Raw genomic sequence first — 24,943 nt, 5'->3', positions numbered from 1 at the left:
GCTTCCCCCCTGTTAATCAGCTGGAGAGTTGGTGGGAGGGTTCTGTCTTTTCCCCCTCTGCAAAATGAGTAATAATATACCCCCTTATAAGGCTGCTGTGAGCCACAGAGTAGAGTAAGCACTAGAGAAGCTTTTGCTATTATTATTATTATTATCATTATTATTATTATCATCATCATCATCAGCCACTCTCCTGGAGAATTCCACCCTTTCAAGGCACTAGAGCACTGGCTGGGCTGTCCTGTGGGCATGACTTGGCCTTGTGGCCCCCAAAGCTAGTTGCTGGATGGAGGACCCTGGGGGGGGGTGCGGTCCCTGCTGACTGTCCTAGCCTCATGGCCACACACACACCCTTCCTGTCCTGCCCCAGTGGCCTTGTCCTAGCCTGGCTGGGCGGCAAGCAGTTTTCCAAATAAGACACACTGTTTCACTGCTGAGCCTCTGGACAGCCTGTTCCCTCTGCTGGGGGCCCCCTTCTTCTTCTTTGGGGCCTGGTGAACTATTCGTGCTTTAAAGTTCATTGTAAATGGGTCAAACTGGTGGCCAGAGCAGGTGACATATGGCCATCAAGGCAGGAAGCCTGTGACAGGGAGCACGGGAGCCGGACAGGGGCCGGACAGCACACACACACACGTTGGGAAACCAGAGGGAAGAGCGAGTGCTGAGCTAGCCAGAGAACAGAGGGCCGGGAAGGACCTGGGGGGACTGGAAGGACGGGGCCTGAGGGGTCCAGCCCAGCCCAGCCCAGCGCTGGGCACAGAAGCCAGGGTCCCTTGAGTTTCCCTGGTCTCCTTGAAACTAACCGGTTCTACCACGCTGATAATTCACGTGGGGGACAGCAGAGGGCACAGACCTCAAGGGGAAAAGCAGGTATAGAGGGCTACTCCTGTGAACCCTCACCCCCCTGAGAGAGGTCCTCGGGGTGTGTGGGCTGCCTGTGTCTCCCAGCCGTGGTATCAGGTCTGAGGGGACTCTAATCTCCCGGACACCGGAGACTAGAGACTCCCTGGAACTGCCCCCTCCCCTGTGGGCCACAGAGGCCCATTGTCTCCAGTGCTCAACCATCCGGCACTGCCCCCCCCCTCCGCGTGCCCCTGGCCTTGCCAAGGTGCCAGGGAAGGTGGCCAGGGACAGCCCGGTGAGCAAGTTTCTGAAGCCAGGCCCAGGGAGCCTGACCCCCTTCCCCCAAGGCCCACAGGGAGGGGAGGAACACAGACATGGCCACTCCAGGCTCTCCTTACCCCAGGCACCTTTGACCTCTACCAGGACTCAAGAGGGAGCATGGGGGTGGGGGAACCAAGCGCTGTGATGTCATGTAGTCCTTACAACAGCAACTCTGATGGAGGGCTGCTGTTACCATCACAGACTTTCAGAAATAAGGAAGCAGAGGGTCAGTGAGTTTGCAAGATGGGCCAGGGGTCCCACAACCACCAAACGGTAGCATTGGCGGGGCCCCCCGGGAGTGAGAGAAGCAGGCCTCAGTCTCCAGGCTGGGCAGAGGGGGTGAGCCGGAGGGCAAAACTTGGGGCCCCCACCCTCACTCCGTGCTGGCTGAGCGCCAAGACACCCGGATGCCGGAGCCGGGCCAGGAGGTGGCCTCCTGAGCAAATAGCAGGTTGGCAGCCCCAAGATTAGGTCATGGGACCGGCCCCCACCCTGGGGGCACAGCACCTTGGGCCTGGGCCTCCCATCCACCGGCCACACGCCAGCGCCTCCCCTGCCCAACTGGCAGGAGCTCTGCTGTGGCCTAGGCGTGACCTCCCGCACCTCCCTGGGACGGACTCCTCCCTGCACTCAGGGCACGGGGGAGGAGTGACGCCGAGATGACCCAGCCACGGGGCCTCTTCCTGCCGGGGTAAGGACAACAGCTGCTGACCCAGCCTGGTACTTTACAGTTTACAGACTGCCTCCTTCACGCTAGACCTTGCCAACAGCCTCCCGAGGCCCCTAAGGCAGATAACGTTATCTCCTCCGTCCCGCATGGGAGAACCCTGAAGCCAGCATGGCGGTGGTGGCTTGCCCTAGCTACCGCCCCTGAAGCTCCGACCCGCTGCTCCACAACTTGGCCCGTGGGCGCAGGATGGGCCCCACTGACCAGCCTGCCACAGGCTGCCACCCTCAGCGCCCAGCGAGCCTGTGAGCTGGGCCGTTCCCGCCCCACGGACTGGGGACCAGTGCCACCTACACCCCCCTCCCTCATTAACCTCATCATCCTTCCCTGCCTCTGCAGCCCAGGGGGTCGGGCTCCCTTTTCTGCACGCCACGCATTCCCTCACTCACACGCTCCATCATCCACCCACCCCCCACTTGCCCTTCACTCCTACGCTCAGTCACTCATGCAGGCTTCACGTCCTGCCCCCCTGTTCTGGGCCACACGGCGGTCGGGGTGCTGGCGTCTGAACAGGGTGAGCCAGACCTCCCCCACCTCCAAGCAAAGCCCCAGGGACACCCGCCCCACTGTTCTCTAGCTGTTTTCAGCATTCCTTGGGCCCCAACACCCGGACCCTGAGCCTTCCCATGCTGCGGCCTTGTTTAATCCGTCCCTAGCTGGTGGGCTCGCCTCCTCGGGGGCCCCAGGCCCAGCTGGTGAGCAGAAGTCCCTGCCAGGCCAAGGTGAAACCCCCTCAGAGAGGGACAGGGTCACCATCTCCTAACAACAGGTGACAAGGAGGAGCCCTGGCTCTGCCCCTAATCACCGTGTGGACAGGATTAAGTCACCACGACCTCTCCAGTCCACGGAGAACAACTGGGACTCCGATTAGACAGTGCTATGGCCCAGCTCTGATATCCTCCAGGGGGATGAATGGGAGAATGAGACCCTGTGAGCTGAGTCTGCTGGAAACTGGGTACACCAGAACCCTGGCGGCCTTACTCTGCCCGGCGGGGGCTGCGGAGGGGGCCGACTCCTCCAAGCTGCTTCTCTTCTCTGGGCCTGCTTCCTCATCTGCAACATGGAATAGGAAGACCTACCTTGCCAGGTGGTTGTGTAGAAGTTCGAGGTACATGTACCGTCTGACTAGCCTAGAGCCGAGTATACAGTAGTGCTCAATAATCACAGGCTCCTGCCTGGAGAGGCAGTGTAGCCTCACAGGTGTGGGCTCTGGAGCCCGACTGCCTGAGTTTGTATCCTAGCTCTGCCACTTAATGGCTGTGTGACCTTGGGCTAGTGACTTAACGTCTCTGAGCCTCAATTTTCTTATCTATACAATGGGGATAACAACAGTGCCTGCCTCCAAAGGGTTGTCATGAGGATTGCATAAGTTCATCCGTGCAAAGATTATCAGCATTAACCATGAACCCTTCCGGGGCTCTCTCCTCTCCTCCTTTCTTCCTTCTTCCCCTCCTCTGTGGGCTGCTGAGGACTGAGGCAGGATTCCTGGGTGGAAGTTGGGAGAAGGCAGACTGGAGCTGCCCAAAAGTAAAACATCCAGCGTGTAAGGCACTGAGCAAAGGCAGGCACAGCCGCGCAGGGATGTAGTGGGGAGAGTTCTAAGGTGTGGGGACGGGAGGAGTAAGGGGAGCATGCAGCTGGGTATTCCCGGACCTTCCAGGGGCCTCCCACTTTTGGAATCTATGCCTCTTGATGGCTCTAGGATGTCCGTGGTGGGTGTCAGAGGCAGTGGGTAAATTCGCATGATTTTGAGCAAGTGGGCTTTTCCAAGTCTGTGGGGGCCCATCGGTTGCTACCACTTCTCTGCACGGTTTTGGCCGCTCCTGTTCCAGACGAAAATGTGCGTACTCTTTGGCCCAGCCACTCCATTTCTAGATATTTATACACACGTGCACAAAAATATATGAACAAAGGACATTCACCGCCGCAGCGTGTGCAGTGGCCAGCATCTGGAAACCACCCCAACGTCCATTCAAAGGAAGCTGGATAAATGCGTCAAGGCCCACGCAAAGCATGGACTGCCACGCAGCGATCACAAAGGAGGCCTCTTGTCCAGATGGGAAAAGGGGTTTGAGGCGAATTGTTAAGTTAGAAAAAAGCAAGTTGCCCAACAAAAACCTCACTTGTAAAAATTTAAAATGAAATGTAAAAGTTCTCATGGGTTATCTCTGAGAAGCAGGGCCACTAGGCACTCTGGCCTTCTAAGGATATATTTTTCTGCATTGTTCTGGTTTTTACAATGAACACTTAACTATTTTTGTAATCGGGGTGGCGGGGAGATTTCTTTAAGAAAACCTGAGCACTGGGCGCCTGGGTGGTTCAGTTGGTCAAGCATCTGCCTTTGGCTCAGGTCATGGTCCCAGGGTCCTGGGATTGAGTCCTGCTCAATCCCTGCTCAGCAGGGAGCTTGCTTCTCCCTGTCCCTCTGCCTACTTGTGCGTGCTCCCTCTCTCGCGCTCTCTCTCTCTGTCAAATAAATAAGATCTTAAAAAAACAAAAAAAGAAAAGAAATCTGAGCACTTACTACTAGTCGGCTCTCTGAGTAGCTGACTCTTACCTTCTCAGTCACCTTGAGAAGGAGATACTCTTCACTCCTTATTCCAAGGAGGAGAAGCTGACATGGCGGAAGGTTAAGGACTATGGCCGAAGTCCCCTAGCCAGGAGTGACAGAGCTGGGCTGTATCCCCAGTTTTGGCTGACTCTGAAGCCCACACTGTTTCCCCTACATTAAGCATTAGGCAAGCTTCTCTGTGGGTCAGGGAAGGGAGAAGGCAGGAGAAAAGCAGCCCAGGCAGCTGGGCACAGGGCTGTGCCCCGAGACCTCAGCTGTCATGTCCTGGGAGCTAGGCCAGCTGGGGTTAGCCTGTCGGGGGGACAGGGCTGTCTGCCTCATTTGCAAATGCAAATGTAGACTCCGCTCAGGGCTTCAGCTCTCTGCCCCGGGCTGCCCCTGGCTGGCAGGCTAACAGGTGTTCAGCCCCACCACTGACCTTACCCCCACCCCCCGGAGGGTCACTGGGGGGGGTACACACAGGGTCCCGAAATAACTTTCCATGTTCATCAACCTGTTTCTGGAAGAATCTGTCACTGAAGATTGCCTGCCACATTCTCCAAGAGAGCCTGGAAAGCTGATACGCACACCCACAGTTTGGATGGGCCATTGAACACATCTAGAAGTTAGATGGACCTGCGTTCAAATTCCGACAATGTCAAGCTCTAGCTGTGTGGCCTGGGGCCAGTCACTTGACCTCTCTGGAGCCTGTTTCCCTGGCTGTAAAATGGTGTCGATGATTCTTTCCTGCAGGGTTGCTGGGAGAATTCGATGAGAGGATGCATGGAGAAGTACTCCCTGAGCTAGAAGCCCCCTTCCACGTGCAGGGGAGGGTGACGCTCGTGCCTGTGCATGCAGGGGGCAGGCGCAGGGCCGTGCAGATGTGGACTGGACGGAGGTCGATCCCGCTGGGTCAGAGGGCCCTGCCACACACACTCAGCAAGCCGGTGGGGCAAACGTCTGACACTTTTGCCAGAAGCCAGCTCAGGGTTTTTCTGCAGCTCTGCCTGGTGGTGCGAAAGGGTGTGTGTCTCCGTGGGCGAGGATGTCGACGGAGGCCTGGCAGGAACGTGAAGTGTGGGTGGGAGAGAAAGTGTTCGTGTCTGGGCCGTGTGGGGGTTCGCATCCGAGCGCGTTTGTATCTGTCGCGTCACCCGCCTGCCTAAAAGCCCTCCATGGCTTTTCCCCGCCTGCAGGCCTCATGCGGCCCACGAGGCCTCTGCGTGTCTGGCCCACCTCCAGGCCTCTGCACACACCACACCCTCTACCTGTTACCCGCTCCCCGCGCTCCCCCATCTCAGTGCATGTGCTAGCTACCCTCTTCTCCAGGCTTTCTGGAACCCCCGCCTCACACTGGGCCAGACCGCCCCTCCCCTGACTGGCTTCCCCAGAAGCCTGTCCTGGGCCCTCAGGGATGGACCAGTTTGCTTTGCACATGTCCCGCCGTGACCCAGATCACTGCCGATCTCTCCTTCTAGAAATGGAGCTTCTTCAGGTGAAGACGGGATCTGTTTGGGGGCCTAGCACACAGTCGATGTTCAGTAATGCTCTGCACCAGGAGTGACTGGGTATAACTCTATGTTCATGATGAAGCTGTGTGGACAAGAGTCAAGTCCATGAGCGTAAGTATGGAAACCGTGTGTGTGTGTGTGTGTGTGTGTGTGTGTGTGTGTGCGTGCGTGTGCATATGAGGGGGTCCTCTCCAAGAACCTCTGGCCCACTGTGGCCAGTGCCCAGACCCAGGCTGGCTGGGGTGAGAGAGAAAGTAAGCGTAAGTTCCCTTGCCCTCTGTCCCAAACCCCTCCCCAAATAGGCAGGCCCAGGGTGTCTGTGCCAGACCCCACAATACTTCAGGGCAGGAGGGCAGCCAGGTGGGCCCGGGCTCCACCCCTGCCAGCTCAGAGGACGTTCTGCTCACTCGGAGCCCAACCCAAGCCTGTCTTGCATGCCTGCCCACAGTGCCCACCCCTCCCCCAGCCCTGCCTCGTGAGCAACAGTTCTTGATCTGAGAGAAGGTAGGCCTCCAACGCCCCTGGCTGCTCAGCTGCCTTCCAGCCGCTGCCAGGAGAGTATCTGGAATGTTCCAGATTTGGGGTGGGGCAAGGAATCTTGCTCCTGCCTCAAAGCCTTTACACGCACTCACTCTGCCGTCTTTCCGGACTACCCCTCCCATGGCCAGCTCCTTCCCACTCAGGCCTCAAGAGGCCCTCCCTCATACTCTCAGCCGAGGGGGTCCCCTTCCCACCCACCCATCACTCATTACCCATTACCCATCTGAAATTACCTAATTTGTCTGTTAGCTCATTTTGCACCTGTCTTCTGCCCTGGAAGGTAACCTGCACAAGGCTGGACATCATGTCCGTCAGACTTGCTGCTGTATGCCCAGTTCCTAGACACTACCTGGCACATGGTAGGGACTCAGTAAGTAGTTGTCGAATGAACAAATGGCTAATGGAAGCCATGAAAGAACCCTGTGAGGTGAAGATTGTCCCTATTTATAGGTGTGGGAACTGAGGTTCAGAGAGGTTAAGTCTCTGGCCCAAGATCACACAGCAAAACAGTCAGACCCAGTCAAGATTAGGACTATCTGACTCTGCTAGAAACCCAGCACATCAGAGTGTTTTGTATCTAATCTTCCCATTTTATGGGCAGGAAAACAAGCCTCAGAGAGTGAGGGTTATGTTTCTCCAGGTCACCTGGGCCCAGAACATTTCATCCCTCCTGAAGCATGCGGCTTGAAGCAGATGCACCGGCTAGCCCTTCCAAAGTACCTTGTGATTGCTCTCACTGTCACTGAGGTGGGGACCATGAACACCCCCACTGAGCAAAGGAAGAAACCACAGATCAGCGAGGGCAAGCACTGCGCAAGGTCACCCAGCCGGGACTCAGTGCAGGCCTGTCCGGCTGCATCAGCCAGTTCTTAGGGCCAGTTCAGGTTGGTGCCCGTGGCCGGAGAGCATGCTCGTTCATATGCACATGGCTCTCCCCTCCTGGCAGCTAGTGAGCTTCCAGAGGGCAGAGTTCACACAATTTGCCCCCTCTGCAGGGCCCAGCACATAAGAACGACATGGCAATAACCACGATCGCTGACATCCCCCCAGGCCAGCAGAGGCTTTCCACCTTGGCACACACAATCTCGTTTCATCCCCACGATAATCTTCGAAGGAGGTACTTTTGTTTTCTTCATTTTACAGGTGAAAAAAATGAGCCCCAGAGAAGCAAACCTACACCGTGTGCAGCACAGTGTAGAGCAGTTCCAGGAGCAGAAAGGAAAGCGGGTGAGGGGGGCCCTGGCAGGCCTCTACCCAGTGGTGGCTTGGGGGTTCAGACCCTCTGGAGCACCCACAGGAAGTCCCAGTGGGGCTTTGCGGGGACATGACCTGATGGCTACCTCTCCCACCTTCAGCTGCCAGGTCCAGCTCTGTCCTGTGTCCAGCACATGCTATCACATGCTTTTCTCCCTCCACAGTGCTGCTGGGCTGCTTCCTCCAGGAAGCCCCCCAGCCCCGATTCCTTGATGTGGGGAAGAAGTCCTTCTCAGAACTCCCCACATCTTCCCAATGGACGCTTATCACCGCTGTTTGAACCAACTCTTTCCTCATTTCCTGCTCCGGACCGGGAACTATATAAGGGGAGTGGCCTTGTCTGTCATCTCCAATGCCACGTCCCCAGTGTCTGGTTGGCCCTCAGAGGGAATCCCCACACTAAATATTTGTTGAATTAATTTGCTGAATGAATGAATGACTGCCTTGAGGGAGACCCTGAACTGAGGAAAGCCTTTAGGGGATTTGGGAATATTAGAAAAGTCCCCACTGCTTCTCAACCAAACCACCTCAATAGTGCCTCAAATTCCAGTACTAGAATCTTAATGAGTCTCTCTTTGGTGTAATGAGGCTTTTCTCTCAAAATGCAAATGCTCGGCGAGAGGGAAAACATCCACTGAGTATACACACTGGACTTATTTCATTCTAAGACTCCCGTGGGGTAAGCAATACAGTTCTCATTGTTATGGCCAATCTGAGATTCAGAGAGTCGGACTGGCGTCTGCAAGGCCACACAGCAAGTAAGAAAAACGGAAGTCGGAATCTGAACTCAGGGCTGCCTCAAAACAGAACCCACACCTTCCCGTGCACCACCTAGGCGGGGACCTGAGTCTGAGCATTGCTGGGATGGTGAGGCAAGCAGGGCCCACCAGACTGAGAACCTTAGAGCTTACGGACCTCCTCTGTTGCTTCACTGTGCCCAAGGGGAGGCATGGGGAAACTTGCCAGAAATGGGGACTCACCGCCCAAGATCACACAGGAAAACAGCAGCAGTCCCTGGACCAAAACCCATCTGGAGGGGATCTTCTCTTGTCTCCTAAGCTAGCAGGGCTCTTTCTTGGAAGAGGGGGTCTCTCTGGTCTGGGCTCACTCCCAGGAGTTTCCCCCTCCCCAGAAGGAAATGAATGGCCTTCCTTAGAAGGGGGCATTGCCTGGCCCCAGAGGAAGATAAAGGGCTTCAAGGCCTGCAAGAGCTGAGATGAACAGAGGATGAAAATGAGAAAGGGCTGGGACAAGTAGCTGTTGAGTCTAGAAACAACAGACTTGGGGAGACATAATCCCCATCCTTATCTCATTAAAGGGCCACTGTGGGCGATCGGAGGCCCCAGAGGCTACATCTAGGCTCAGGCAACTGGTAGTAAGTGTGGAAGAATTTTTGATATCCAGCAATGGAATGGGCTGCTTCGAGGGTAATGAACCTCCTGTCAGTAGGAGTGAGCAAGGAAGGACTAGTCAAGGAGCTGCTCGGAGATCATGATGGTCTCAATGAGGGATGGAGGGATCCGGGAAGTCTTGAAATAAAAGTGCATTTTTCTCAGGGGACCCCCAAAACCTCATCCCAATACTCAAAGGGGTCATGAACCAAAGCAAAGTCTCCTTGCTAAGTGGGAGGTCATAGGAGGGTATCTCAAAGGTCTCTTCCACCTCCAAAGATTCCAGAAGGCCCAAATTCTCTGATTCTAAGATTTCACAAAGCCAGGATCTGAGACTCCATCGTTCTGCATGTCAGTCACTGACATTATATCCGAACCCCTGGCAGGCCCTGCTCGATCTACCTCCTCCTCTCTCTCCAAAACCACCCCGACCTCATTTTCCTTCATCCCTCCAGCCATACTGGCTTCCTCCCTGTTTCCAAGACACCCTAAGCTTCCTGCCTCAGGGCCTTTGCGCCTGCTGTTCCCTCTGTCAAGAATGCCTCCTTCCCCTGGCTAACTCTTCCCACATCCAGCTCCTCTTATTCTTCAGGTTTTGGTTCAAATGCTACCCCCTCAGGAAGGCCTTCCACGACTCCCTGGATCATCCTTCAGCCTCACAGCACAAGGTGCTATGCAGACTGGAGCCCGGCTGCTTAGGTTCAAATCTCAGTCTTGCCAAGAGACCTTGAACACGCTACTCAACCCTCTACTGCTTCAGTTTCCTCTGCCCTAAACCGGGGGTAATAACAGTAGTTCCCTCATGGGGCAGTTGTGAGGATTAAATCCATCAATCCACGGAAAGTGTTTTGGAACACAGCCCCTCATTAAGATCTAGGTAAGGATCAGCTCTTGGTAGCATGAACCCTTGCTTTAAAATTCAGCACAGCCGGGGGCGCCTGGAGGGCTCAGTCAGTGGGTGTGGGAATCCTGATCTCAGGGTTGTGGGTTCGAGCCCCACGGGGTGTAGAGATTGCTTAAATTTAAAATTCAGCACAAGCATCACGGTTTGTTTCTTGTCTATTTATAGCCTGTCTCCTCTGGTCCCCGTTTTATAGACGAGGAAATTGAGGCTCCAAGAGGGGAAGTTCTGGCTGAACCAAGCTCTCCGAAGACCGGCCCTGGGCCTGTCTCATTTCCTGTTGAATCCGCAGTCCCTAGAAATGGGCCTGGCCTACGGCAGCTGCTCTCCAGTTACCTGTGGCTGAGTGAATAAGTGACGGCAACTTTATCGCTCTGAGGTTCTGGGCCGCCAGGAGCCTGTGCACCTAAGATTCTGTTTCAGCCTGTCTCTGCCCACCCTAGCTCCCAAGTGACCCCCAGTGCAGTCAAGGTCACAGCCTCTCTCAGAAGTGGCTGCTGGGATGGGCAGGCCAATGCACGGGCAATCGGCACAGTAGGTCTCCGTTACCAAGCTGGGCCAGGGAGGGTAAGGCAGGAGCTGCCTTGGCATGCCTTGGGGGAATCCCTGCCCAGAGGTATGGTGGCAGGTGTGGACTCAGGAAGCAGCTGCTGGCTCCCCCATCCTGTGCTCTGCCAGCTGCCCGCCGGGGGCCTGCCCACCACATGCATAATAGATGAGGAGGCCCAGCGGGCTGTGCCTGCCTGGCATTTCAGAGCCACTAATGAGGCCAGCCTCATGCTTCCTGCAGCAGCACACAGGCCCCCGGGGCTTCCAGCTCAGTGATTACAGAGCAGAGCCACCTGAGGACAGGGGCCACCCACCCCAGCCCCACACTCAGCACACGCAGCATCCGAGAGAGCAAGGGCTAAGCGATGGGCCCAGGCTGACCACGCTGCTAGTCTTGGTTTGTCACTCACTGTGTGCCCCGGGGCCAGCCCCGTGCCCTCCCTGAGCCTCAGGTTCCTCATCTGTAAAATGGGGAACAGATGGTAATAGTCTCCAATCGTCTCTACTGCATAAAGCTAGTATAAGGATGGAATGAAATAATTCAGCTGAAGTGCTTGGCCCAGGGTCTGAGACCCAGGAAAAGCTTCATATATGGGAGCAGCTGGTACCATTACTGTCAATGGGAGATATCTGGGCAACCAGAAGGGCTTTCCTGGTGGGACACGTGGGACTGGGCAGTGACCCCTGTTTTGAGGGTGCTGAGGGTCATCTCATTCTCCTCTACTTCCTCACCCTGTAATTAGAACTTCCCTCATTCCTGTGACTTCTTCATGTGGCCAAGGCCCCTTCCTTGGCAGGAAAAAAAGGCTGGATTCAAACCCAGCCCTCACCAGTTCTTAGTCTTGGTTTTGGCCTCCAAAATGGGGACACTAAGGCCAACCTGCAAGACTGTCATCACAACCGAGACCACCTGAGAAAGTGCCTGACATGCTGCTGGCACTTAATCCTTGCTGGGTCCTGCTTCCCCCCCTCGGGCTCCCAGCTTTAAGGTCCTCTTCCAGAACCGCCGCCCTGCACAACTCTACCTAGCCATTCCCCCACCCTGACACTGCTCCAGCTCCTTCCTCGCCCCACCATCTGAATCCACCTTAAATATCCAAACCCCGTTAGGCCTGCAGAACCCGGGTCACCACCTGTCCCACCAGCTCGTAATCCTGCCACTGGGCCTCATCCTTTTTTCACACTTGTTCTGAGCTTCTCCACAGCAGGTAACCTGCTGCTGAGGGGCAAGGGGTAGGGAAGTCCAGCCATGATCACATCTGTCCTCGCTGCTCCCCAGTCTAAGCCCCAACTTCTTCATCCGTTTTTTAAAGAGGGTGGAGGAAACCGCATCTCCTCCAGGAAGCCCTCCCGGCCTTTTCAAGTGTTTTCAGTTTCAACTGTTCCACTCTCTGGACACAATTAATTCAACTCCACAGACACTTGTTAAGCATTTCCTGGGTTTGGGGAGCTGTGTAGAGGACAGCGAGATGAGAAGAAGAGAGCCCACCTTTTTGGTGACTCGTGCTAGAAGATGGGCCTACGTCAAAAGTAACTCAAGGAACCCCTGCTTTCAAGGTCCTCAGAGCCTGCCTTGTACCACAGCGTTATATGGACACATTCAGCTCACCGAGAGATCCAGTTCCACACTTACTGAACAGCCAGTGGGGCTCAGAGAGGGGACGTGACCTGCCCGAAGTCACACCACTGACATGTGAGGCAGATGCAAGTCCACATCTGTCAGACTCGAGGCCATGCTCTTTCCACTACCCCAGGATGAGCACTAATGTGTTCTCTACACATTACGCAGGGGCAGCTATTCTAAGGAGAGAAAGACAGAGCGTGGGGATCAGGAAAGAAAACACTCAATGCACAGTGATAAAGGTAGGCTGGAGGCGTGGTGAGGGCTTGTGGAAATGGGAGGGGAGGACATGCCAAGGGGATGGGAAAACGAGCAAAGGTACGGAGGTGGGGCTCTCAGAGGCCGTGTTCCCACGGATCAGAAATGCAGGTCACAAGAGAAGTGAGTCCCAGACTGGAAGGGGGAGGTGGATCTAGGCCTTGAATCACAGGCCAGGAAGTCATAATTCACCATCAAAATGACCCCCATTTACAGAGCAGTAACTACATGCCCGGCATGGGCTGGGAGCTCATCAATCGGCTTAGAAGGGAGGGCCTTAGGGGTTAGCACCTTGGACAGCATCTCCAGGGAGGAGGGTGTGGGGCGGGGCACTGCCGGCAATGACCAAATCCTGGTGATTCCAAAATCCTACTCCAGAAGTTTGTCACCAGTGGCCCAGAGAGGGGAAGGGATTCGCCCAAAGTCACAGAGATGGTCCGTTACCATCGGTCCCGGGCCCTCATCTCTGACGCTTCATTCAGGGCTCCCTAGAGCAGGTGTTCTGGGTTACCTCTCCATCTTCAAGTCCCCCCTCAAGTGCTCAGACCCACCCGGTGGTGTTGAGGCCCTGGGACAGAGTGCATGAGACTCGAGGCTCTGCAGTATCTGAAAGATTAAGATTCAGATCCCAGCCCTGCCCCTGAATAGCTGTGTGACCTTGGGCAAGTCGCTTCCCTGCTCTGTGCATCACTGTTCTTATCTGTAATTAGAGGTAACAGTCCCTAACTCAGGGATGGGGTAGAGATTATGTGAGAGGATACTAATGGCACCTGGTACACACAGCAGGTGCTTGACAAGCACCAGCTGCTAGGACATTCTTAATGAAGCCCTTGAAGAAAGGGATGGCATCTTCCTCACTTTATCTGTATCTCCCCTCACCCCGTCCCTGCTCTGGGCTTAGCATGTGGTCTCGCACTACTGGAGGCTCAAATTGATCGGGCACAGCAGCAGGAGATAAAGCCCAGAGTGGGGGAGTGACTGGCCCTCGGTTCCACAGAAAGCCTCAAAGGAAGATAAAAGGGCAGGCCCTGGAGCTCAGCCTGGGCAGCTGTGTGCCTCCCACCCCAGGTGTGGCTTCCTGGGAAGGGCGGGGGGGGGGGCTCTGCAGCAGGTGGGGCAATGGTGCTAGACAGGAGTTGTCTAGTAGCTGCAGGGCCTGGGGACCCCGGGAAGCCCCCAGCAGGGGCAGGAAGTGGGAGCTCTCCCGTTGGAGTTGAAGGGGCAGCCGGAGCAACCAGCTGGGCCCGTGTGCCGCTGGCACCAGGGCAGCTGGGAGGACCCCCCCCCCCCCCGCTGGGCATCGGGGGCGCTGTGAATCCCGAGGTGAGGCTGCATCTACACCCACTGCTCTCACTGTTGGGGAAGCTGCAGACACAGCGGCCCCTCTTCCTCCAAAGGGAGGGCAGCCTTGGGCTTGGGCAATGCGCTGCAGGGTGGGGGGGCTGAAGGGCTGGAACTAGAGGATTTGGGGCTAAGGGCACCCGCAACCCCCCAGGAGCCATGAGGTGGGAAGGAAGAGAGAAGAGAAGGAAGAAAGCACTTTCAGTGGGGGCCTAACGTATGTCAGGCCCTAGTTTTGTTTTTTAGGTGTTTGTTTGTTTTTTACAATTTTACACTCTGTTAAGTGGTCATTTTAACCCCCATTTCACGGATGAGAACACTCAGGGTCAGAGAGGTTAGTGAATCACTAAGGTCACACGGGTACTGGACAGAGCTAAGATTTAACCTGATTTGCCTGCCTCCAAGTTGGAGCTCTAGAAAAATTGTAGGGAAAACAGGCGGAGGAAGAACTAACCGGTAAGAGGGTCTGCCCTCTCCATCACCTGGAGAGGGTGGCTGGGGTCTGGTCTGTCATTATAGGGAGTGGTAATGTTTTGGGAATGTCCCCAAGGTTCAGCCAAGCACCCAGCCCCTCCCGAGAGCTCCCAGTACTCACCACACACTCCGGCGAGGGGTGAAGGACTTGTCCACTCTGAAACACAGCAAGAGGGGCAGCCAATGAGGGGGAAGCCCTTTCCCAGCCTTACCTAGCACACCAGGCCAATCCCAACTCGCCCACCACCCTGCCTGCGGGGCCTGGAGGAGGTAGAGTTTCTTGGGTGCCTGATGCACTGTCGCCATCCCCCATAGGCTGCAGGGGCCCCAGTGTCAGGTTAGGGACACGGGAAGGTGTGGGGTGAAAGAGTAAGGGGAAAAGGCAGGATTGGGGGCACAGGGGTAGGGGAGCAGGGGCCCAGGACCAGACTGGTGGCAGAGGTGGGGGTCAATGTGGGAGGTTTTGGAACAGATGGAGTGGGACAGTGACTACAGCAGTTTGGGGTCAGAGCAGGGATGTAGGGGTGCAGCAGAGGACAGCTAGAGTGTTTCCAGACAGGACCGAAGGATGTGGGTATATATGGTTTATGGGGGCAGGAAGAACTGCCCCCCCTTTCCTGGCGGCCTGCCTCCCTCCCAGAGCTGGAGCTCACTCGTTTTCACCCAGGGGACACATGACTGGAGATCTGGGAGCAGGAGATCATAAGGGGCTTCCTCTCCCACCTCTACCCCCAAAACACACACACCCTGCCCCTCAAAGCAGAGCCAGAGGAGGAACATAAGCCCCGGCATTCAGGGGCTACCCCCAGGCTTTGTTTTCCCCAAATCCCTCCAAGTTCAGCGTCAGAGGGAGGGTGTAGACATTGCCTTCTGAGGGCACCTTGAGGTTGGGGAGGGCTGGAGAGAGCTCCACCCTCCTGCCCAGCTGGGGGCCAAGAGGTTGGGCAGCTGTTGGGACAACAAACAACTCTTGCCTCCTGCCCAGGGGCCAGAGGAGAATGGGGGAGGGGTCCCAAACCAGACTCTGCCAGCAGGGGAGGCAGGGCTGGGGTCTCCTAGGGATCAGCTCATGTGGACCCTGCAGACAAGGCAAGGGAGGCCCGAGAGGCCAGGGCTTGCCCGAGCTCCCACAACAGAACCTGGCCCCACTCCCTGGCCTGCCCCATCCATGTCAGTGACAAGGGACTTCCCCAGCCTCCTCTCATCACCTGGCGGCTAGCAGGGCCCCAGACTGGGAGGGAAGCCTGTCTCCCACCCCACGCAGCCCCTCTGCCAGGGTCCCTTGGGAGGGTGGGCATTCAGCAAGGAGTGGCCCTAAGGACACAATCCCACAGCTCAAAGAGCACCTGCTCTGTGCCAGCAGCATTACGTGTGTGAGCGCGAATCACTCTGCACCCCAAAGGCTGGTCCTGTGTGTTTCCCTGACCACAAGGAGGCAGAGCCACGTGGAAGGTCATCGGACTTGGCTGGCCAGGGAAGGGGTTCCAGCCCGTCTCTCTCCCCAGTCTTCCTTCCAATTCACCAGATCTCTGCCTAAGGCAAGAATCCCCCCAGCCCTCCTCTGCACTTGTCTTAGCTGGACACTTGGGGTGAGGAGGGACAGTGACCCTAAGATGGACCAGCCACCACTCCGCCTCCCGGGCCCTAGGTCTCCAAGCCCAGACAGCCAGTAGCCCCGGGAGGAGAGGTTTCTGAGAGCCAGGTGGCAGGAGACAGGGGCAGCTCGGCTGCCCCGGAGTTCGGGGCGGGGGGCGGGGGACAAGGGGAGGTGGGCATGGGCCTGCTGATGGCTTCTAGGTTCTCTTCTTCCAAAGCCTCACTGAAGGGGCCCCGCAACTTCAGAGGCCAAGGAGAGGTTCCCGCAGGGCCTCCCGCTGACTCGGGAGCGCGCACACACACCGGGTCCGCACCCCAGTCACGTGCAGACGCGCGCTCACGCACGCAGCGGCCCACCGTGCACTCGCGCCCACGGGTGTCCGCGGACAGCCGGCCGGCACCCACAGGCGCGCACGCAGACACGCGGATTCACCGCCAACGCGCCGCCCTCACACGCAGACCCCAGCCCGCGAGGACGGAGCCCCCCCCGCCGCCCCCCGGCGGCCGCCGGCCGGCCCCTCCGCGCGCACACGGGCGCCCCCGCCCGGCGCACCTACCCGCCGTAGGCCCCGAAGGTGAAGCTGCGCTTCCGGCCGCTCATGGTGCCGCCGCCGCCGCCCGCCCGCCCGCGCCGCGCCGGGGCCGCCTTCCCCGCGCCCGGGTCACCTTGGCAACTCGGGCCGCCCCGCCCCGGCCACAAGCCCCGGGATTGTCCGCGCCCCCGCGGGCCGCGGGCCAGCTGCCGGGGGCCGCCGCGCGCAGAAAGGGCCGCTTGTTCGCGCAGCCCGCGGGCCGGGGGCGGGGGCTTCGCGGGACTTTCCGAGTGGGGACCTCGGAGGGGGGCATGGGGGATGCGGGGCGACCGGCCCTGGTTGGCCTAGAGCGATCCTCCACCCCCAGACCCGGGCGCACGGAGCTACAGACCCGCTTCTGCGGGCGACACCCCGTTCCAGCGCCTCCGGAGCCGTTAGGCGGTGGCGGTGGGTCTGTTTGGCCATCGCCAGGGGGAAGCTCGCAGCGGGCCGGGTCAAGAACTTGGAATCCAGGGTCTAAATGGTCTGCGCCCTGTGGGCAAGTCCTTGCCCTTCCTGAACCTCAACATTCTCATCTGTAAGATGGAGCTATCCCCCCCCCCCACACACACACCCGTGTGGTGGTGGAGGGAGTTAATTCCTGCAGAGTGCTCAGCCCGGGCCTGGCACACAGTAAGTGCTCAGTAAAAGGCTGCTACATGAGTCTCGCGCTGTAAGTCAAAAGCTCTGCTTTTCCGGGAAATGGATGAGTGAAGGAAGGAACAGTCTCCAGAATGCCCTTCTATTGCCCACTCTCATCCCGCTCTCCTAGGTGCCCCCCACTGCCCGGTGAGGCGGAGGAGCAAAGGGGCAGGAATGGAGATGCCCCACTAGGTTCCCTCCCTCACTCAGAAAGCTTCTGAGGAGGAACTGGGCTCTGAATCCTAGAGCAGGTCACTCACTCACTCAACAAACACTGTGAACACCCCCCACCCCGCATGCTGCTCACCCAGAGCATCCTGTCCAGTGATCCACCCTACAGCAAGCTGTCTCCCGCCCCCAGCTAAAGATGTGTCAGGACACATGGGATACTGGTCATGCCCCCCGGGACTCATCCACACCTTCCAGAATGCCCAGTCTGGCCCCCACAGAGGAAGGGATTACCCCAGGGCAGCCCTCAGAGGCTTGAGGTATTCTGTGGGGTTTTCTGACTAAGGGAATGCACGGAGAACAGAAGTGGGGGGAGGAGGCAGGGGGAGGAAGGACGACCAAGGGTACAACAATAGGGCAGGTCGATAGGGTGGCAGGGATTCTTCAGAATCCTTTCAGGAATTATTTCACCTGGGCCCCGGGCCAGGGCTGGTAGCCCCAGCTTCCCCTGGGAAACGACTGGTCTGCGAACCGACCTTCACAGTTGGCCTCTCGCGGGCAGAGAAACGCTGGTCTTCCCATTTCAGACATGAAGAAACCGAGACCTTGGTTCACAGCAATTACTTCTCTCTTGGGGTCGGCCCCCAGCTTCCCTCCCTGCCCCCACCTTGGACCCCTTCTCTCCACACACTCTGATGGGCAAAGGAGCCTTCAAGAGCCCCTTGTTCAAAGGCCAGGCAGGGCAAGAGAGATTTCCTCGGGCCTAGAACTATCTCCTCGGTTTGGTGTTTAGAAGAGCATCTGGCTCCCTCTTGGCAGGGGGCTCCGGAGCCAAGGCTGGGCCCCTTCTGCTCTGGGCAGGGCCTCAGGTTCCTGGGTGGAGGGACCAGCCAGGCCAGTGTAGGTAAGCCCACTCCTCACAGGGCAATCCAGGAGGCCCCCCGGGAGGCAAGCCCTAGGAGCATGCAAGCTGAGGAGGGGGAAGTCTTCCCTTCCTAAGTGATAGCAGCACATGGGTGCCCAGAGAGCTGGGGGAGATGCGGGACCAGGAGCTGGGCCTGGGCCATGGTGGGGTAGACACAGTGCTAGGACTGGGACCCAAGACCCCAGCCCTATCCAGGCTGCTGCACCCCCTTGGACACGGCCCTCAGCCTTGTCAGTCTGTCACTTCAGTGGGAATAATTCCTGAGTGGACTCCGCATGTCCACTTGGCAGGGTGGCCAAGGAGTCTCCAATGTGCCAAGTTTCCCAGCCGGGCCTGGCCTCTGGGAGGCCCTGCCGGTGCTGGGACAGTGGGCCCTTGAGAGGGGCTGTGGGGGCTGCAGGATTCCCACCGAAGACAAAGGGCCCAGTGTGGGCTCCGGGCTCTTGGGTTCTGACCAGCTGCAGCTGGCTCACTGGCAAGAGCTGGGGGTGGGGTGGGGGTGGGGGTCACGTGCGCTCAGCCAGGGATGCACAGGACACTCCCTGGCCGGCTTCTGGTCCCTCAAGCAACAGCAGAATTTAAATGCGCTTTCTTAACCTGCAAGACCACTGCCGAGAATGTACCCTCTGCCACATCACAGCATGTAAGCCTGAAGATAGATGGCCGAGGACAAAGGGACAGGGAGACAGGTGCTTAGATCTTCATCCTTCACCCCTCCCAGGGTTCAAATCCCAGCTCGCCCACTTGTCAGCTGCGTGACCTTGGGCAAGTCACTTAATCCTTCCGTGCCCCCATTTCTTCACCTGCAAAATGGGGTTGATGACAAAAATAACAGTACCCGCCTCAGAGGGTTTTGCCAAGGCTTAACTAAGTTAATAGTTACAAAGCACTGAGAATAGTCTTTGAAGAGCTCGTGTCTGTTAAGTATAACACTTGCAGCGTATCATTTTTGTCATTGGTCTGAAGGACATGAAGTCACCGATTTTGTAGAGGTAGTGAAGATTTCTCAGTAGGAGTTCCAAAACTAACGGCCATCCAGAGGGAACCGGATAAGTAAATTAAGGTCCATTTATACCATGCAGTGTCATGCAGCTGCCGGAAAGAATGAGGCAGATCTCTGTGTGGGCAAGTGGCACAACCTCCAAGACAGACAGACAGATAGACACACAGATGCAGTGCAGTAAGGGTGTCGGTGCTGGACCAGGCTCTGACGCTTCCTAGCTGCATAACCTCAAACACATCATTAAAGCCCCCCAAACGTCCAGCCTCCACTGGGAACGCAATAGTCTCAGGTGAGCACAGAGCTAGGGCTCCCTAACTCGCACCGGGAAGTCCTTGCCACCCCTGGGGTGGGACAGAGCTCCCTTCCTCCTTCCCCTCCAGCCTCTAACCTAGAGACCAGAGCCAGGCTTCCTCCCTCCACAGTTCAGTTCAGATTTGTACCCAAGTTGTTCCAACAGGTGCCAGACTGTGCGAAGGAGGAGGGAAGGGTGCAGGGGTGGAGGGTTGCAGTGCTCCTTTTCCAAGTTCACCCTGGGTTGAACTCTGGGAGTTCCACCCACCTGCCTCCAACCCCCCCTTCTCAACCCTCAGCAGGGACATGTTAGAGAACAGGGAGGGGCAGACTCCTGGGAGGATCTCTAGCCCAGGCTCCAGATGGAGCTGGTGGGTCAATTCTTGTTCCCCATTCAGGATATCTGCCTGGAACCTCCTGGGCGTCCTGCCCAGCCAGGCCGCCTCCTGTGTGGCTCTGCATTAATCAGTTTCCCTCTGAGCCTCAGTTTGCTCATCTGTTAAAACACCCACTCTCACTTTGATGGGTTAAAGACATAATAATGGAAAAATGCATTTGTCTTGAGAGAATTCCATGGACTCTAGGCATCATTATTCTAGCCAAGCCACATGCACCCAATCCCAAGATGCTATAAACCCTGAACTCCCAGAGGAGTCTCCTGGGGGGTCCCCACCATTGAGGATGTGTCTCTGTTCACCCTATGGACCATGGGCCTCGAGGGGCCTTGAGAACAAAGCCTTCTGGAAAAAACAGACACACATGAAGGTGCTCCTTCCTTCCTTCCTTCCTCCCTCCCTCCCTCCCTCCCTCCCTCCCTTCCTTCCTTCCTTACTTCCTTCCAACACGCAGCAAGTGCATATTGAGTACCTAGTGTGACTGACGCTGTTGGGGCACCAGTGATAGAGGATGAACAAGACAGATAAGGTCTGGGGTAGACCTGCAGGCACACCTGCGCAGAACCTTCACCAGGTCATGTGTGCACTTGCCCTTGTACTGTGCACAGAGATGTCTGGCTCGCACCTAGAGAGATCATATCAAGATCACATGCGTGTAGATGTGCTTACGTAAATATCAAGCTCTACATTGCAAAGCCCCCCCATACACGCACACACACACAAAGGTCAAATCACACTCACGCACAGGCCCCAAATCAGTGTGCACTCACCTACTGACTGTGGGTGCGTTTGCATACACATGCGTGTGTTTGTGAACACACACCGAGGACAACATGTCATGCACAGACATCACAGGCCCACACACCCTTAGATCACATTATGCTCCCACAATATACACATACAGACAGACATGCACACACACACATCTCACACACACACACACACACTCACACACACAGCGTGCCCAGCTAACTATTGGGAAAAAACAGAGGTTGGAGAGAGGATGGTTTTTTGGGGGGGCGGGGGGTCCAGAGGTGTGCAATTCCTGCATCCCCAAGGAGAGGGGAGGCCAAGGACCGTCTCATACATTACAGGCTGGAATCCAGCCAGCCTCCCTCTCCCACCCCCCTGCTAAGGGCATTTTCAGGGGCAGGGAGGCAGAAGTGGAAGGGAGACTGCTTGATGCCCAGAGCTCCACCCAGGGCAGCTGGGCTGACCGAACCCTGTACCAGGAGGAGACTTGGGTTGTGGCCCTCAGCTCTGCCTAGCACTTGGGTTGTGGCCCTCAGCTCTGCCCTTCCCAATTGGGACCTACACCGGTTCATCTTTAAGACGGGGGTTAGGTGTGCCCGGGTGGCTCAGTTGTTAAGCGTCTGCCTTCGGCTCAGGTCATGGTCCTAGTGTTCTAGGATCGAGCCCTGCATCAGACTCCCTGGTCAGCAGAAAGCCTGCTTCCCCCTCTCCCACTCCCCCTGCTTGTGTTCCCTCTCTTGCTGTCTCTCTCTGTCAAATAAATAAATACAATCTTTGAAAAAAGAAGAAGAAGAAGAAGAAGACGACGACGACGACAGGAGATAGGATACCCTGACAATCCCCTAAAGTGCCAGCCCTTCCCACCCAGCCAGTCTGGGATTCTGAGAACCCCTCTTCACCTGGCTAAGGTCCCCACCACAACGGTGGTTTCAATGCGGGTGGCTCTGCCCCCTAAAGGGCATTAGAGAGATACAAGAGGGTGGTTTTGGTCTTTAGCAATTACTAGGGATCACGACTGTCATTCAGTGGGTGGGTGCCACGACACCTTTGTCAGGACAGTCCCACCTAAGAAAGACCTGTCGTGCATTGAATATCCTTTGAAAAGCCTGTTTATCCCATCCTTTACATACGAGGTGTTTTTGTTTTGTTTTTAAGTAGCCTCCATGCTCAGCGTGGAGCCCAATGCAGGGCTTGAACTCATGACCCTGATATCAAGACCTTAGCCAAGATCAAGAGTCGGGCTAACCAACTGAACCACCCAGGGGCCTCTACATTCGAATATTTTTTAGTGTGGGTTTAATACATACTGAATCTTCCAAAGATGCAACTACTGAAGCCATTCTGAACTAGCAATCAGGTATAGCAATAATATTTTCTGCCCTTAAATGTAAAGGAGATATATATATGGGTGCAAGCATTTGGTTACTTAATTGATTCCTGTGGTGTGATCATGCCACAGTATTTATCTATGGAAGCAGAGGGCCTTTACCTCTCTTAGGGCAGTATATAGTTTGGCTTTTGAAATTAGGTGTGTAGCTAGGCTTATTATCTAGGAATACCATCGCAGGAAAATAACGCGTTTTAAAATCGTGTTCTCAACTGGGCCTGAGGAGTCCGCCGCGGTCCCGGGCGCCCTCAGCTGGCTATCTTGGGAACTGCAGAGCGAGGGCTACGCGGGCTCCAGCACCAGGGACAGCGCCCCGGGACAGCGCCCCGGGCGTCTCTCCTGGGGCGAGCGAGGGCCCCGAGGGCGCCGGAAGGAAGCGTCTTGTGCTCTCGGCTGCGCATTCGCCACCCCCCGCACTCCTCACTCCTCCCCTCGTGCGGAGGTGGCCCCCAGAGACTGCCCTCTCCCTTCTCCCGAGCGCGAACTGCCGCGCCTCTCCCGGCCCACAATGGCACACCTGCGCGCCACAATGGCGGCACCTGTGCCGCCGCCCACCGTGTTCCCGCCGCCCCCTCTCCCCCGGGACCCGTTTCCTCTTCGTGTGCAGATCATAGGGCCGCACCTACGCGCCCTGGATCCTCTATGATCCCCACAAAAGCCCCAGATGATGCAAGAGTTCTATGTCAGCGGTGACTGATGGGGAAACTGAGGCTTGTAAACAGAGCAGAGCCAGCTTCTGACGCCCCCATCACATATGCAGGCACCCCAGCTCAGTAAGAGCAGCGATAGTTCCCGAGGCCCTGTACCAAGCATTCTTGTTGATTCAGTCGTCCTGACCACCCTGTAAACTAGGTGCAATTATCACCCCCTGTTCACAGACCAGGAAACTGAGGCCCTGAGGGGCTTGCCCCAGGGTTAGTAGAAGTAGAAGTGACTATAAGACCCTCTGAGGTCTTAACTCTACTCTGAGTCCTTCTCAGGGACTCCTGCCAAGAAGAAAGCCTTTCGAACAGCACTTGCAGCTCTGCCGTGACACCCTTGGAGGCCTGAAAGCCTCCTGTAGTCAGGGGTTGGATGGGGTGGTTGCACAGGAACCCCCCCCCTCACAGGGGAACTCCTATCTCCCCATCCCCGCAGAATTAGCCTCACAAAGTACTTCCCCAAGGCACAAAAGTAGGTGCTTCATAAATACTTGTTGTTTGGCTGAAGCCCTGCCTTCCAGGAACCTGGTTTCTAAATGCAAAGCCACACAGCCTGGGCACAGAGCCTGGACACGGAGCAGGGCAGCGTGAGCCATCGGGTAAGGGCACAGACATGAGAGCCAGAGAGTGGGGCTCCAGCCCACTCCTGAGCTGTGCGACCCTAAGCCTCAGTTCCGCCTCCAGAGAGCGGAGATACACTAGCTGGAAGCTCACAGAGCGATGACGCTTGGTAGAAGAGGTGGTGCACAGAGTGGACTTAGCCCAGTGCCTTGTGCCCCCGGAGGGCATGCACGGTGGTGGCTGCTGATGCCATTGTCAGCGGGGTCTTCCTGGGGATGGACAAAATCCAGAGGCCCCTGCTGAGTCATGCCCCCATTTCCACAGGGTAAATCAGGCTGCAGCGTGCTCCACAGGTGAGTTGGAGAGCAAAGAAAGAGGTGGAAAAATGCACAGTCTGTGGCGGGGTCGGGGGCAGGAGGAGGGGGAGAGGCAGCCATCATGCGTGGAGGCTGGGAGTTTAGGAAAATCTGGAGACCCACAGCCTCCCTGCCTCATCTCTGAGCCTCGGCTCCCTGCCGCGGACTCCGGATCAGCTCCCTGGTCTCCTCAGCACAGTAGGCACTCCATAAATGTTCAGTGAATGAATGAATGATGTCTTAGGTTGGCTATCGAACAAAAAGAAAGATGAAAGCAATTTTATTCCTATCGTATTACATTGGGGGTTGATATAGGCATGGGTTGGAGTCAGATGGACCTGTGTTTGAACTCTCGCCTCTGTCACCTTCTGGGCCATTTTCATAACCTCTTGAAACTTCAGTTTCTTCATCTGTAAAAGGGATGGTAATGATAATAAAAGCACTTACCTCACAGGGTTGTTTTTGGGATTCAATGTAAAGTGCTCAGCCCTGGCATACAATAGGCATGCAATAAGTAGAGGTTATCTTTGGTACTGTTACTGGATATGTGCTGGCATAGCCATGCGCTGAGTCATGAGACCCGGGTCCCAGGCCCAGCTCTGCCACTGGCTCAGTGTGACTGTGGGCAGGCCCCTACCCTTCTGGGCCCAGTTTCCTTCTCTGTATAATGAGGGCTCTCCAAGGCACATTCTCAGTCTGGTTTTCTGGGGCAGCCAGACACATCGGGCAGGAGGCCTCCAGGGAACAGCTCTGCCCCTCAGCTCAGAGAAGGAAAGTGTGTTCCCATGACAGGGAGGAAGGCGGGCATCACTGATACCCGCCCTGTTCCCGCTTCCACACATCTCAGAACAGAACCAGCCCCCCAAGACACTGCCCCCTGGCCTGCCCCTAATGCAGAGATAGTCCTGGAGCCACATCACATGAGCTCTGAGCCTCGGCGGTCCCAGGATGGTGCAATGGGCCCAGGGGGAGGAGAGATCTGGGTTTGGAGCCCAGGACCAAAGCTAGCTGTGTGCTCTGAGGCCCATCTCTTGGCCTCCCTAAGCCTCAGTTTTTCTCTGCTGCCAAGTGGGGAGGTGACTAACAACCACCCCCCGAGTTCTGCCAGCCCCAAGGGCTCTGGCGTGCATAAGAGGCACCCCAGATGTGAAAGCCCTTTGTGAATTGCTACCATCGGGTGTAATCATAATAATTATTATCTGTAAAACAAGGGGGTTGGACCAGCTGATCCCATGGGCTCCTCTCCAGCTCTGATGCTGAGGATTTCTCGGTTTCTAAGCTGGGAATTTATGCAGACACAGGCCAGGAGAT

General features: G+C 56.6%; 1 protein-coding gene across 11 annotated transcripts in view; it reads right to left on the bottom strand.

Annotated features, from left to right (window-relative positions):
• The window catches only part of RAP1GAP (RAP1 GTPase activating protein), a 49,076-nt gene extending 32,596 nt beyond the window's left edge, over nt 1-16,480 (bottom strand). For 2 of the 11 annotated variants that reach the window (XR_015722805.1, XR_015722807.1), the window contains exons 1-2: nt 16,436-16,470; nt 14,404-14,439 (exon numbers count right to left, since the gene is read on the bottom strand). Coding sequence is in view for 1 of the 11 variants with exons in the window: in XM_087858599.1 (XP_087714725.1) it covers nt 14,404-14,439; nt 16,436-16,479 (80 nt within the window). In the remaining 10 variants the exon portion in view is untranslated. Of the gene's footprint in view, nt 1-14,403; nt 14,440-16,435 lie in introns of all 11 variants that reach the window. The other 9 variants (XM_087858601.1, XM_087858603.1, XM_087858600.1 and 6 more) reach the window with 6 other exon arrangements.
• Nucleotides 16,481-24,943: the final 8,463 nt, after the last annotated feature.

This window comes from Ursus americanus, chromosome 33 (assembly GCF_024610735.1).
Source record: "Ursus americanus isolate L20-20 chromosome 33, mUrsAme1.1.p, whole genome shotgun sequence".
Taxonomy (NCBI): domain Eukaryota; kingdom Metazoa; phylum Chordata; class Mammalia; order Carnivora; family Ursidae; genus Ursus; species Ursus americanus.
The sequence above is the reverse complement of the archived record's forward strand: the minus strand, read 5'-3'. Positions and strand labels throughout refer to the sequence as shown.